This window comes from Corythoichthys intestinalis, chromosome 11 (genome assembly GCF_030265065.1).
Source record: "Corythoichthys intestinalis isolate RoL2023-P3 chromosome 11, ASM3026506v1, whole genome shotgun sequence".
In the NCBI taxonomy this organism is placed as follows: Eukaryota; Metazoa; Chordata; class Actinopteri; order Syngnathiformes; family Syngnathidae; genus Corythoichthys; species Corythoichthys intestinalis.
In genome coordinates this window covers 56,718,669-56,733,384 of record NC_080405.1, presented here as the reverse complement: position 1 = coordinate 56,733,384, position 14,716 = coordinate 56,718,669, and the positions used below count along the sequence as shown (strand labels likewise).

The 14,716-nt window shown below is 42.8% G+C and overlaps 1 protein-coding gene across 3 annotated transcripts in view; it reads right to left on the bottom strand.

Annotated features, from left to right (window-relative positions):
• spock1 (SPARC (osteonectin), cwcv and kazal like domains proteoglycan 1) overlaps nucleotides 1–14,716 on the bottom strand; it is a 197,706-nt gene that overhangs the window by 5,676 nt on the left and 177,314 nt on the right. For all 3 annotated transcript variants that reach the window (XM_057849465.1, XM_057849466.1, XM_057849467.1), the window contains exons 8-11: nucleotides 14,295–14,414; nucleotides 11,051–11,272; nucleotides 8,138–8,200; nucleotides 5,099–5,236 (exon numbers count right to left, since the gene is read on the bottom strand). In XM_057849465.1, coding sequence (XP_057705448.1) covers nucleotides 5,099–5,236; nucleotides 8,138–8,200; nucleotides 11,051–11,272; nucleotides 14,295–14,414 — 543 coding nt within the window. The remainder of the gene's footprint in view (nucleotides 1–5,098; nucleotides 5,237–8,137; nucleotides 8,201–11,050; nucleotides 11,273–14,294; nucleotides 14,415–14,716) is intronic.

The window sequence follows — 14,716 nt, the reverse complement described above, 5'->3', positions numbered from 1 at the left end:
AAGCTATTAAAACTTCATGACTTGGTTAACTTCAAAACTGCTCAAATGATGTACAAGGCCCACGCAAACAGTCTCCCGACTAACCTACAAGCATTGTTCCAACTAAGGGAATCCTCCTATGACCTGAGAGGAAACATTGTTTTCCTATCAGACTACTAGGACAACATTGAAATCGTTCTCGATTACGAACACTGGGGCTCGCCTATGGAATACATGTGATGCAGCGCTTACGAATATAAATTCATTGAGTTACTTCAAAAAGATGCACAAAGAAAACATAATAAAACATTACATTGACCGAAATGAGTCATAACTGCACTGCACACACACATCACAGATGTGTTGTTCTCACAGCAAAGGATGATTGAATGTCAGGGACAGAGAATAAGACATAACAATGCTCTAAAGATATGCCCTCCAGTAAAATTAGATTACTGATCTGCCACTGCAACGCGAGTGCCGTGTCTGACCTGCTGTAAGATGGAGTTTGTGGACTGGACACTCAGCTCTCTGGACAAAATATTTTCTACAATGAGACCTACACCAAGCCAACGGCCATGTCCGGCCAACACCTTCACGTCTGGTTATGTGGAGGATGCCTGGGGAAAATGGAGGCCAATATGCTTAACATCTCTCCATATTGAGGACGTCGAGGACCTCTTTATCTGATGGCGCTCGCCTTCCTGTTGCTTCTTGGTGCCCTCTGGGCACAGCGATTCTCGATGAGAATGAAGAGTCAACTCAACGAGGCAATGGAGGTTGCTCGTAACAACGGCGACAAATTGTCCCAGGTGACGAAGGAACAAGCAGCGTTAAGTGATGCCACCGCTCAAATGGTCACAAAAATCATCACGGAACTCCGGGATCACGAAAGGCTCGCTCGAGGAAACTGGGCAAGGGAGGATGATGACTAATCTTCTGAAGCGGATACAGCAGACGTGGGCCTCCATGATACCCCCGGCCATCCCTCCCTACACCTACTTGGACATCAACTGATACAATGAAGCCACTCAAATTGACAATATGTGAAATTCCATGGCAATCAATGACTTTTGAATGATATGTGAGTAAAAAAAAAAAAAAAACAAAGATGATAACTGGACTGTAACACAAATATGCTGTCTGTGCGTCCCTGGCTGTTGGGGGACGGGTATCGATAAGAACTTGCTTTTCCCGTCTTTCCTTTGTCTGTCATCGTCTTTTCTTTCGGGCAAATTCCACACTCTGAAACTGTCAATGATTATGATGATGATGACAATGACAATAAATTCATTCATTCATTCATTCATTCAATTATTGTGGTGTTGTAATGGTTTATTTTGAAAGTGTTTGCATTCAGTTTTATTGATTTGAGTGGATACACTGCCCTCTAGTCTGCCTCATTTCACACGGCTGAATCCAGCTGCTCCATGTTAAAAACAACATAAGCTAAGTTTTTGTTTGAGCTAATGTTTTTTTCAATGCATTCATTATTTAGTTTATGGGTATATCATATTTAAGGCTGTCAAACGATTAAAATTTTTAATCAAGTTAATTACAGCTTAAAAATTAATTAATCGTAATTAATCGCAATTCAAACCATCTATAAAATATGCCATATTTTTCTGTAAATTATTGTTGGAATGGAAAGATAAGACACAAGATGGATATATATATTCAACATACGGTACATAAGGACTGTATTTGTTTATCATAACAATAAATCAACAAGATGGCATTAACATTATTAACATTCTGTTAAAGTGATTCATGGATAGAAAGACTTGTAGTTCTTAAAAGAAAAATGTTAGTACAAGTTATAGAAATTTTATATTAAAACCCCTCTTAATATTTTCGTTTTAATAAAATTTGTAAAATTTTCAATCAAAAAATAAACTAGTAGCCCGCCATTGTTGATGTCAATAATTACTTACACAATGCTCATGGGTACTAAAGCCTATAAAATCAGTCGCACCCAAGCGCCAGCAGAGGGCAGCAAAACTCCATAAAACACAACAAGTGAGCGTTTCACTGTACTGTCATTTAAATCTGTCTGAGCGGGGCATCTGTGTTAATTGCGTCAAATATTTTAACGTGATTAATTAAAAAAAAAATTAACGCCCGTTAACGCGATAATTTTGACAGCCCTAATTATATTATATATTATTTATTTAGCCGTTTTTTGTGGAAATATGTGTCTGAACCATTTGTTAAGAGCATTGTAAAAAAATATATAAAAACAAGCGTTTTATAGCATTTGAGCTAGTGGACTTTTGCTGTGTAAGTTAGCCAATTGTTCTTTGTAGTACATACATAGATCCTTATTTAATTATTATAATTTTTTTTAATACCGTTTGAGGCTCAGCTCAGGTATTTCAATTTTTCATGTTCCTTATCCGATTACTCGATTATTCGAAAAACTAGTTCATCGGTTAATCAACGACTAAAATAATCGATAGCTGCAGCCCTAGTTTGTACTGTAAAAAGTTTTGTTTGTGCTGCAACAATTTTGTATATATTATACTTTTAATTTGTAGTAATGATGTCACGCAGCCCGCCCATCTACAGCGGAACACTGCCATTGGTTTATTACTTTGTGCTATAAAAAGTTTCATTTGTGATGGTATCGCTTTTTAAAGTGTATCACAAAAGTGAGTACACCCCTCGCATTTCTGCAGATATTTAAGAATATCTTTTCATGGGACAACACTGACAAAATGACACTGACACAATGAAAAGTAGTCTGTGTGCAGCTTATATAATACAGTTCATTTACTGTATTGGCCCGAATATAAGATGGTGTTTTTTGCATTGAAATAAGACTGAAAAAGTGGGGGTCGTCTTTTATTCGCGGTTTAGACATTATACCCATTTACGACGCTAGATGGGGCCAGATATCATTGAAGCGATGTTCTGTCATGACAGATCTCAGCTACTCTCAGGTTTAACCAGTTTGCATTTTATTGTAATGTTTTTCCTTATTCAGATTTGTTTCAAGACTACAGTTACAGTTAGACTTCACTTTGATGGTTAATGCAGTTATTGCAATTTTGTTGTTTTATCACAATAGATTGGTTTATTTACATTTCAAAAACCAGAAGCCATTTATTTACAAATGTAATTGCACTTTAGTTTACATATTTAAATGTTCAGATATATTTGAATGAGGCAAAATAACATGCTTTTTCTCTCAAATATATTGTTTAAACATCGCCATCGCGATGTGCACGGGCGCGATAGTCCCATCGCAAGCACGTGCGATAGTTTTAAATCTTTTTTTAATCGACATTCGCCTTGTTTTCTGCTCTGCGCACAGCCTCACACCCTCCCTCTCCCAGCCCTTTGTTCCCACAGTCATTGCAACACTTAAAGTTAACGATGCTCGTTGTCTTTGATCTTGCCAAAGAAGCGGATATCAAAGCGGAGCAATGTGTCAATCATCGTTTAAATTGTTAAACAGTTTCTGCAAGGAAGCCGCGCTGGAATTAATGTGTGTGTGTGTGTGTGTGTGTGTGTGTGTGTGTGTGTGTGTGTGTGTGTGTGTGTGGAGACGTTGGAGACATATAAAATAAATCCCAGAAGTGATCATGAGGAGTTTGAAATTTCATGTCACTTCAAGAGTGACAGCTAAGGTAGATAAACAGAAGCATTTAATAAAGCCAAGCATTTTTCTACAACAGTACTTTATTCTTGCTGAAAAATGATTTGGTTGGACAGTTATGTTTAAACTGATCATAATTATGACATTTGAAGTGCTTAAAAACCATTTATTTATATATTTTTTAAAATCACTTTGGGGGAAAAAGTGAGAAAAAAAAACATGTCTTATATGTATCTCTTTCCAATGCTAAATCTGAATACCCTAATTTTCGGACTATAAGCCGCTACTTTTTTCCCCTCATTTTGAATCCTGCGGTTTATAGTCCAGTGCGGCTTATTTGTTGATTTATTTGGGTTAATAGGTAACACTTTATTTGACAGCGGCATCATAAGACTGTCATAAGAACATCATAATTATGACATGACACTGTCATGGGCATTACTGAATGCTTATGACAGATGTCAATATGTGTCATGTGGCATATTATTTCACTAACTCCATTTATGTCCAGCTCAGATCTTTTACGGCCATTCAAAAGTGAGATAATTTGCTGGATGACACTAACCGACCTCTGTTATAAGCATTCATTAATGCTTATGACATTGTCATGTAATAATTATGACTGTCATATGACAGTATTATGGCACCACTATCCAAGAAAATGTTACCAAATACCATAACTAGCAATTAATGACACAACTGGAACAGTAACTGAAGAAATAATTAGCACAGAACATGTTATTTACATCTGTAGCGCCGCAATGCATGCTAGGAGGAATGTTGGAAGACAACAGTGTTGAAAGCAGGTGGGAGCAGAGGTTGACTGTCTCCCCCAAGGGAGCAGTGATGGCCAAATGAAGCTTTTAGAAACAATAAGGCTTTGCACCCAATTGGTTCAAAGCTTAATGGTGGTTCATTTGGTTTCATGACAGTCTTATGATGCCATTGTCAAATGAAGTGTTACCAGTTAATATCTTTTGGTGTAAATATCCCAAACCCCCAAAAAATCGCAACAATAGTTTTTTCCGATATCGTTCTGGCCTAGTTATAATCATTTTTTTCAGATGTACTGTAATTATTTTCTGTATAAAAATTAATTTGGTGTTCAAAAAGTCTTTCTTCAAACCCCAAAGGGGGTTGCAATGGTGAAAATGGCTGGCAGTGAATGAGTTGAAGAAGATTTATGCCAGGATATCGGCTTTGTGTTCATCTAAGTCTAAAATTTCACACTGAGTAAGTAGAAATATTGAGAAATTATTCTCGAATTAAATATACCGTGGAGAAAGTCATTTTGAAACATTTTTAGTTTGTGGAGTGCCGGGAGATTTTTTTTTTCCAATGTAAAAACGCCCCATGACTCAGAAAAGGATGGAAAAAACTGTATTAGACGAACATAAACACAGCAGAAGTCCTTCTGGAAGAAAAGCGCTTACAGCAAGAGACCAATTGGGAAGTGGAACACGACGCCAAAATCAACTAACATGCTTACGTGCAAAACTGCTCATGTCATCGTCTTACCGCAATTTGGGTTGCCTTGTTTTCTGGAGCCGGCGATCTCATTACCGTACTTATCCACACACCAGCACTGTCCGGTGCTGCCGTGACACTGCGTGGGTTTGAAGTAGCCCTCCTCGGAACAGCGAGGAATATAAGAACCTGCAAGTGGACCGCAGAATACATAGGACGGGCGTCAGGGTCACACCATGAAAGAGAACAGAAAGAAAGCACCTGATAGATGTCAAAGCTCTTTTATTCACAGAGGGAGATCGCCGAGCAATTACCGCCGAGAGGCTCGCGGGACAATAGTCATACATCCTGCTTAAAGGCAGGCAAGCGGTCACGTTCTGTAACACACACGCTGCACGTAGGAGCACAAACACAGAAAACAAACACCAGGCCGGACTCATTTTTCAAAGTGTGTTGTTAGCGATGTGTGCAGCTGGGACAGATGGTACGAAATGAAACCTGTTCACAGGGGAATTTAGTGGGAAACTCAACAGAAATGGGAGCTTTACCCTGTACTGCAGTCGAGCGCATCTGTTTTCATGTAACGCCAGTGTCATCCATATTAGTGTCATCAAAACTAGCAGTAAGTGAGCCGACATGAACAGTAAATGAGCCTGAAATGCCCCGAAATCAACAAGAAGTGACCTAATATCTACAAGAAATGAACCTGAAATGCCCCCAAATCAACAGGAAGTGACCCACAAATCCACCCAAATCAACAGGAAGTGACATGATATGAACAGGTGAACCCTAAATGCCCCAAAATAAAAAGGTGTCCCTGAAATGCCTCAAAATGAACAGGAAGCGACTAGTGGTGTCAACAATAATCGATGCGGCGAGGCATACCGATGCAGGGTGTCAAGTTCAAAAATAGACCCTTAGGTAGACATTTGTAAAATTACCCAAAAATAAGGAGAGAAGACACTCAGTTTTCTTGGCCAAGGAGAGCAAGGAGGGACTAGACAGTGAAATGCTAGATTACGCTGTATAGTCACCAAAATTGATCCAAAAAAAACCTCCTTGCTCTTTCTTTTATTAGGGGTTTGTCCTAACACAGAAAGGTGCCGCCCTAAAGGGAAGGGGGAAAGCAAGCTGGAGACACCCATGTGATTTTGGTTGGCTATGTGTGAGCATGTAAGTGGAACTAACTAAATACACGTGTGTAAGCAAAGGCACTTAGGTAAAGTGGTCAGAATGACTCAGACACTTCAGTTATGCAACGCTGCGGCCATGGAAGATGCCCCCGAATGGAAGATGTCCTCGAAAGTCTAGACGAAAGTCTCGACGTAAGATGCTGAAGATGTCCTAGAAGGTCTAGTTACGCAATGTTGCGGCCATGAAGCATGGCTGTTGTCACCCCGACCCTCTTTAACACTTTGTAACACTTAAACATTAACTTAAACAGCCTAGTATAGCAAGCAATAATCATTTACTGGTTATATCAAATAAGAAGAAATATGGCAATTTGTATTATGTATGTATTAGGTATATATGAGCACAAGCAAATATTCAATCAATCAAGCAAATATTCAATCAACCCTCGATAATTAACTCAACACGGGGCATGGATGATTCGATTCGATGCCGGCAACAAGCCAAATCGATTCAGCGCATTTTAAAAAATATAAGTACGTTCAAAAATCTTCCCTGCGTAATTCCGGTGATGCAACATATTTGGTTTCCCCATTTGTATTATTATTTTCATGTTTCATTTTTTACACATTGCATAACTCTAGTCAAGTTTCCCACCAACCTTGTAGAAGCCAAAATGTCTCCAGATGTCTGCTTTCAATGTCTTAGGTGCATCAATAATCTTTCTCGCTCCCTCTATCTCCGCTTCAGCCATTGTTATGTTATGTCCGATCTCATAGAGGTTAGATCTTGTGCCCGAACCCGAACGGGTCGGGTCGGGCCCAAAATGTTAAGCATTCACGTTCGGGTTGGGTCGGGTCGGGTCCTGGCCACCGCGCCGGACTAATACATTATTTTTAAAAAATGGGATAAAACCAAGAGCAGGCTCTCTGTATTGTGCATTTGCTTGTGGACCCACATGAACGGAGTGGCGCCGCCCGCTTTTTCTTCTTCTCCTCCGTTGTGGCGCTTGCGATTCGTTACGAAAGACACTTTTATTCATGCACACAAAAGCAACACAAATGTGATCCTTTTTAATCTTCTCCTCTGTGTGTCTGCAAAATCGCATGTTAAAAAATTTTTTTTTTTTTTTTTATATGAAACTTTCCCAGCGTTATTTCGTTGCGTAAATGCTTTTATCAGGATCATAAAAATATGTAGCCTATTTAGACATTAAGAAAACTTTTTTTTTTCTGTCAACTGAGAGTTCATTACGAAGGACACTTTTATTTATGCACACAAATCTACAGGGAGTTTGAGACGCCTGAAAATAAACAGGAAGTGACCCGGACTGCCTCAAAGTCAACAGGAAACGACCCAATATGTTCCGGAGGTGAACCCCAAATGCCCCCAAATCAACAGGAAGTAACCCGATATATATACAGGAAGTTTGAGACGCCTGAAAAGGAACATAAGGTGACCCTGGAATGCCTAAAAGCAACAGGAAATGACCCTTTATGTACAGGAAGTAAACACAAAATGCCCCCAAATCAATAGGAGGTGACTCAACATGAACACGAAGTGACCCCGAAATACCCCATAATGAACGAGAAGTAACCCGATATGTTCAGGAAGTTGGAGACGCCTGAGAATAAACAGGGAGTTACTCTGGAATGCCGGAAAATCAACAGGAAATGACCCGATATGTACAGGAAGTGAAGCCGAAATGCCTCAAAATAAACGAGAAGTAACACAATATGTACAGGAAGTCTGAAATACCTGAAAATAAACCAGGAAGTGATCCTGGAATGACTATAATCAACAGGAAATGACCCGATATGTACAGGAAGTGAACCCAAAATGCCCTCAAATGAACAGGAAGTTAACCAATATGAACAGGAAGTGACACCGAAATGCCCCACAATAAACGAGAAGTAAAGAACTATCAAGTATGCAGTGATGGTTGTCCGTCAAACTGACCTATGAGGCTCTTTCTTCGACTGGGATTCTGGATCCTGCTCTTCTCAGCTTGGCAAGGCAAACCTGCATGAAGAGAACATACAAACCGCAGCGTTATTTTTTGTCAGTAGTGATTAATTTAATGAATTACTTTTCACGATCTTTGCAACACCGTTACTGAGGATGTGAAGGGGTGCGTTACTATAATTTTCTTTGACTGTCTGACTTTGGGCTGATGGTGGGCTCTCCTATCTCTGGGGTAGAAGTCACTGAGGTGGTTGGATGAGTTCCACCTGGAGGTCTTAAAGGCTCTGGATGTTGAGGGGCTGTCGTGGCTGACACGCCTCGACAATATCGCGAGGACATCTGGGACATTGCCTCTGGACTGGCAGACCGGGGTGGTGGTCCCCCTTTCTAAGAAGGGTGTGTTCCAGTTATATAGACGGCTCACACTCCTCAGCGTCCCTGGTAAAGCCTATTCAAGGGTGCTGGAGAGGAAGGTCCGTCAAGAAGTCGAATCTCGGATTCAGCAGGAGCAGTGTGGTTTTCGTCCCGGCCGTGGAGCAGTGGACCAGATCTGCACCCTCGGCAGAGTCCTCGAGGGTGCATGGGAGTTAGCCCGACCGGTCTCCATGTGTTTTGTTCGACCGTGTCCCTCGGAGAGTCCTGTGTGGGGGTGCTTCGGGAGTACAGGGTTCCGAAGCCCCTGATAAGGGCTGTTCGGTCCCTGTAGAACCGGTGTCAAGAGTTTGGTCCGCATGGCCGGCTGTAAGTCGGATTCGTTCCCAGTGAGGGTTAGACTCCAACAAGGTTTCCCTTTGTCACTCTGTTCAGAACCTTTATGGACAGAATTTCTAGGTGCAGCAGAGGCGCTGAGGGGGTCCGGTTTGGTGGCCTCAGCATTGCATCTCTGTTTTTTGCAGATGATGTGGTGCGTTTGGCTACATCGAGCTGTGATCTCCAACTCTCACTGGAGCAGTTCGCATTCGAATGTGAAGTGGTGGGGATGAAGATCAGCACCTCCAAATCTGTGCCCTCGCTGGGTTGGGGATGAGACCCTGAGTTCAGGTATCTTGGGGTCTTGTTCATGAGTGAGGGTAGGAGGGAGCGGGAGATCAATAGGCGGATCGGTGCAGTGTCTAAAGTGATGCAGACTCTACACCGGTCCACTGTGGTGAAGAAGGAGCTGACCCAAAAGGTGAAGCTCTCGATTTACCAGTCGATGTACATTCCTACCCTCAGCTATGGTAATGAGCTGTGGGTCGGGACCGAAAGAACAAGATCCCGGATACGAGGGTGCATGGGAGTTCGTCCAACTGGTCTACATGTGTTTTGTAGATTTGGAGAAGGCGTTCGACCGTGTCGCTCGGGGAGCCCTGCAGGGGGTGCTGCGGGAGTACGGGGTTCCAAGCCCCCCTGAGCAGGGTTGGACCCTGTACTACCGGTGTCAAGAGTTTTGTCCGCATTGACGGCAGTAAGTTGGATTCATCCCCAGTAAGGGTTAGACTCCACCATGGTTGCCATTTGTAACCAATTCTGTTCATAACCTTTATGGACAGAATTTCTATGTGCAGCCCTAGCATTGAGAGGTCCGATTTGGTGGCCTCACATTGCATCTCTTCTTTTTGCAGATGATGTGGTGCTGTTAGCTTCATCTAGCCGTGATCTCCAACTCTCACTGGAGCAGTTCGCAGCCCGAGTGTGAAGCAGTGGGAATGCAGATCAGCACCTCCAAATCCATGACCGTGGTCCTCAGTCAGAAAAGGGTGGCGTGCCCTTTCCGGGTTGGGGATGAGATCCTGCCTGAAGTGGAGGAGTTTAAGTATCTTGGGGTCTTGTTCACCAGTGGGAGTAGGAAAGAGCAGGAGATCGATAGACGGATCGGTGCAGTGTCTGAAGTGATGCGCACTCTGCACCAGTCCGTAGTGGTAAAGAAGGAGCTCAACCAAAAGGCGAAGCTCTCGATTTACCAGTCAATCTACGTTCCTACCCTCACCTATGGTCAAGAGCTTTGGGTTGTGACCGAAAGAACAAGATGCGGAATACAAGCGGCCAAAATTAGTTTCCTCTGCTGGGTAGTAAGCTTTCTCTTAGAGACAGGGTGAGAAGCTCAATCATCGGTAAGGGACTCGGGTCGAGCAGCTACTCCTCCGCGTTGACAGAAGCCAGCTGAGGTGGCTCAGGCACCTGGTTAGGATGCCTCCCAGACACCTCCTTGGAGAGATGTTCAGGGCATGTGCCGCTGGCGGGAGAATCCAGGGACGACCCAGGACATGCTGGAGAGGCTGGCCTGGGAACGCTTCTGAATCCCACCGGAGGAGTTGGTTGAAGTGGCTAGGGAGAGGAAAGTCTAAGGCTACTGCCCCCGTGACCCAATCCCGGATTAAGTGGCAGATAATGGACAGACGCACAATTCTCTTTTGAGCCATTGAAGGCAAAACATCCTAGTCTGAATGTTCATTTTGATATCCCTCATCCAGCCAACAACGGGTCTGCTCCGTCAGCCGCAGGAGTTGGATATGGAAAATATGCGAGTGACGTAAACAGCAGAAATGATTTTTTTTTTACAGCACAACCAACCACAAATGATTGACATCATTTTTATCTAAATTTGCTTCCGATGGGGGGGAACCAACTTCACAGAGTTCAGCATGATTTCACTATTTTAAAGGTAAGGATGTAAATGTCTTTTCTCCTTCTGCATTCCAAAAGAAAAATTGCTCCAATATTTTTTGCTGGCTGTGCAATAACAATCCCCGGGCAAAATCACAAGAGAGCCGGCATTGATGTGAAGCGAAATGCAGAGTGAGCGTTTTACTACTTTCACTCATGTGATCATTGTGTGAGAATTGACGAGTGTGCAGTTGCCTTTAAGTTATTTGCAATCGTCCTTTCAAAAAAAAAAGATTTTCAATCTCATCCGTCCGGACTCACCTTCGGGCTTCTGAAAGCAGTAACACCACTCGTTGTTGGAGAGCTTGCCGTCCTTGAAGGAGTCGCAAGAGTTAAAGAGGGGCTTCATGCACAGCTCGTACTTGTCGATGTAGATGGCGCTCAGCTCGGACTCGTCCAGCAGAAGGTCAAAGTTCATGTCTAGTTTGTTGAACATCCATCCCAGGGAGTCTTTGCAGATGGGCAAGATGCTGGTATCAAAGTCTAGAAAGTCACAGCATTGACAGGACTCGAGTGAACATCTGAGGACAGTGAACAAGGGTCAAGTATTTTGTATTTCATTGTAGCGTTGCAAGTAATGCTAAAGCTAGCATCTATAATATTATATAATATTCCATTATACCAATATTCTATAATACAGTTTGACCCACCGACACCGTTCAAACTCCCAAAAATTTCAGGATATTGGGGTGCACCAAGCTATTTTCTTTCAAAGTTCTGTCAGAATTTGCACAAAACTTAACAATTCGTTTACAATGGTCAAAATTTCCAATTCATTTTCAATGGCACAAAAACATTTCCATTCACCCCCATTGATCTCCAATGGAAAAAAAAAGACCTGCGAAAATCTACATTGGCACACTCCCCTCAAAATTGTGTTGGGTTGTGGTTTTTGACAAAAAATTCCCCATTGAAGACCATTAACATTGAACTGGCCATGCCAATGTATAACCATTCCAATGACGGCCAAAAATGTCCATACCAATGACGACCTTTTACGTCAATTCAATTGACGGCCATTAACGTCAATTCTACCAGCAGGAAATGACCTGTAATCACCAGGAAGTGGCCCCAAAATGCCGCCAAATCAACAGAAAGTGACCTAACGTCAAAAGGAAGTGACACAGAAATGCCCCCAAATCAACAGGAAATGACCTGCAATCAACAGGTGTCCCCAAAAGGGCCCCAAATCGACGGGAAGTGACCTGACAGGTGTCCCCGAAATGCCGCCAAATCAACAGGACGTGGCCCCGAAATGCCCCCAAATTAACAGTAAGTGATCCTGACATGCCCACAAATCGACGGGAAGTGAACTGTAATCAACAGGTGTACTCAAAATGCCCCCAAATCAAAAGGAAGTGACCTGGAATCAACAGGATGTTAACTTCTGATCAACAAGAAGTGCCCTAATATCAACAGGTGTCCCCAAAATGCCTCCAAATCAACAGGAAGTGACTTATCATTAACAGGAAGTGACCATGACATGCCCCCAAATCAACACGAAATGACTTATAATCAACAAGAAGTGACCCCAAAATTCCCCCAAATGAACAGAAACTGACCCTGACATGCCCCCAAATCGACGGGAAGTGATCCTGACATGCCCACAAATAGACGGGAAATTACCAACAAGTTATCAACAGGTGTCCCCAAAATGCCCCCAAATCAAATGGAAGTGACCTAGAATCAACAGGATGTGTCCCCGAAATGCACCCAAATCAACAGGCAGTGAACCTGAAATGACTCCAAATTAACAGGATGTGACCATGACATGCCCACAAATTTACGGGGAGTGACCTGTAATCAACAGGATGTGTCCCCAAATAAACAAGAAATGACCTGACTTCAGCAGGTGTCCCCAAAATGCCCCCAAATCAACAAGACATGACTTATGATCAACAGGAAGTGACCCTGTAATGCCCACAAATCAACGGTAAGTGACCTGTAATCAATAAGTGTCCCTAAAATGCCCCCGAATCAAAAGGATGTGACCTGGAATCAACAGTATGTGTCCCCAAAACAACAAGAAGTGACCTGATATCAACACATGTCCCCATAAAGTTCCAAAATCAACAAGAAGTGACCCCAAAATGCCTCAAAATCAAAATGAAGTGATCTGTAATCAACAGGAGGTGTCCCCGAAATGCCCACAAATCAACAAGGAGTGACCCTGAAATGCCTCCAAATCAACAGGAAGTGAGCTAACATGAACAGGTGTCCCTGAAATGCCACAAAATCAACTGCAAGTGACCTAACGTCACCGGAAAGTGACCTCCAAATGCCCCTTGTAATACCTGTAATCAACAGGTATCCCTGAAATGGCCCCAAATCTACAGGAAGTGACCTGTAATTAACAGGCTGTGTCCCCAAATCAACAAGAAGTGACCTGATATCAACACGTGTCCTAGTAAAGCCTACAAAACAACAGGAAGTGATGTGTAATCAACAGGTGTCACTGAAACGCCCACAAATCAACAAGGAAGTGTCCCTGAAATGTCACAAAATCAACTGCAAGTGACCTAACGTCACCGGAAAGTGACCTCCAAATGCCCCTTGTTATACTTGTAATCAACAGGTATCCCTGAAATGGCCCCAAATCAACAGGAAGTGACCTGTAATCAACAGGCTGTGTCCCCAAATCAACAAGAAGTGACCTGATATCAACACGTGTCCTAGTAAAGCCTACAAAACAACAGGAAGTGATGTGTAATCAACAGGTGTCCCTGAAACGCCCACAAATCAACAAGGAAGTGTCCCTGAAATGCCACAAAATCAACTGCAAGTGACCTAACGTCAACGGAAAGTGACCTCCAAATGCCCCTTGTAATACCTGTAATCAACAGGTATCCCTGAAATGGCCCCAAATCAACAGGATGTGTCCCCAAATCAACAAGAAGTGACCTGATATCAACAAGTGTCCCAGTAAAGCCTACAAAACAACAGGAAGTGATGTGTAATCAACAGGTGTCCCTGAAACAGCCACAAATCAACAAGGAAGTGACCCTGAAATGCCCCCAACTCAACAAGAAGTGGTCTGATATCAACATGTGTCCCCATAAAGTCCCAAAATCAACAGGAGGTGACCCCAAAATGCCTCTAAATCAACATGAGGTGATCTGTAATCAACAGGACTTGTCCCCGAAATAACCACAAATCGACAAGGAGTGTCCCCGGAATGCCCCCTAATCAACAGCAAGTGACCCGCTACCGATAAGAATTGACCCCGAAATGCCTCAAACCAACAAAAATTGACCCGACACACCATCACAGTAAATCTACCATCGCAATTTCTCATTTCATGACATTTTCTAGTCTTTTTTGGTCTTTGAATAGCACACAAGAGTGTGTAATGCCTGTCTTTGTACGAGTGCGGCCTGGCTGAGTTGAGACATGTTGACAGTACAGAGAACAGAGCGGGGTCACTGTCAACATCACTACCATCTCTCACGAGGATCAAAAAGCTGCTGTACGCTTACACTCGCACACTTTACGCCGATGTACTCACGTCCGGTGGCTGAGTCGGAGCTGTCGGTGGATTTGAGATCTCTGTTGGCATCGAGGTGGAGAACTCCGAACCAGTCTTTGAGTCTTGCGGCCAGGCTATGCAGTTGCGTATCGGTGCACACTGCACAAACATAGATACGTACGCGAGGATTAATACAACGTACGCTTTAATTCACGGCTTAGTGAAGATTGTCAGTTTTGCATCAGAGTTTTTCCCCTTCAACTTTTGGTGTGTTTGCGTTCTTGAACTCTTTCCAGGACAGTGGCAACGGCAACACTTTATTTAACATAATAGTTTTAACACCTCTTACTGTCTCCATTTTAAAAGCTGGAACAAGGCTTCGAAACACAGGCAAGGCAAGGCAAGGCAAATTTATTTATATAGCACAATTCAACACAAGGCAATTCAAAGTGCTTTACATC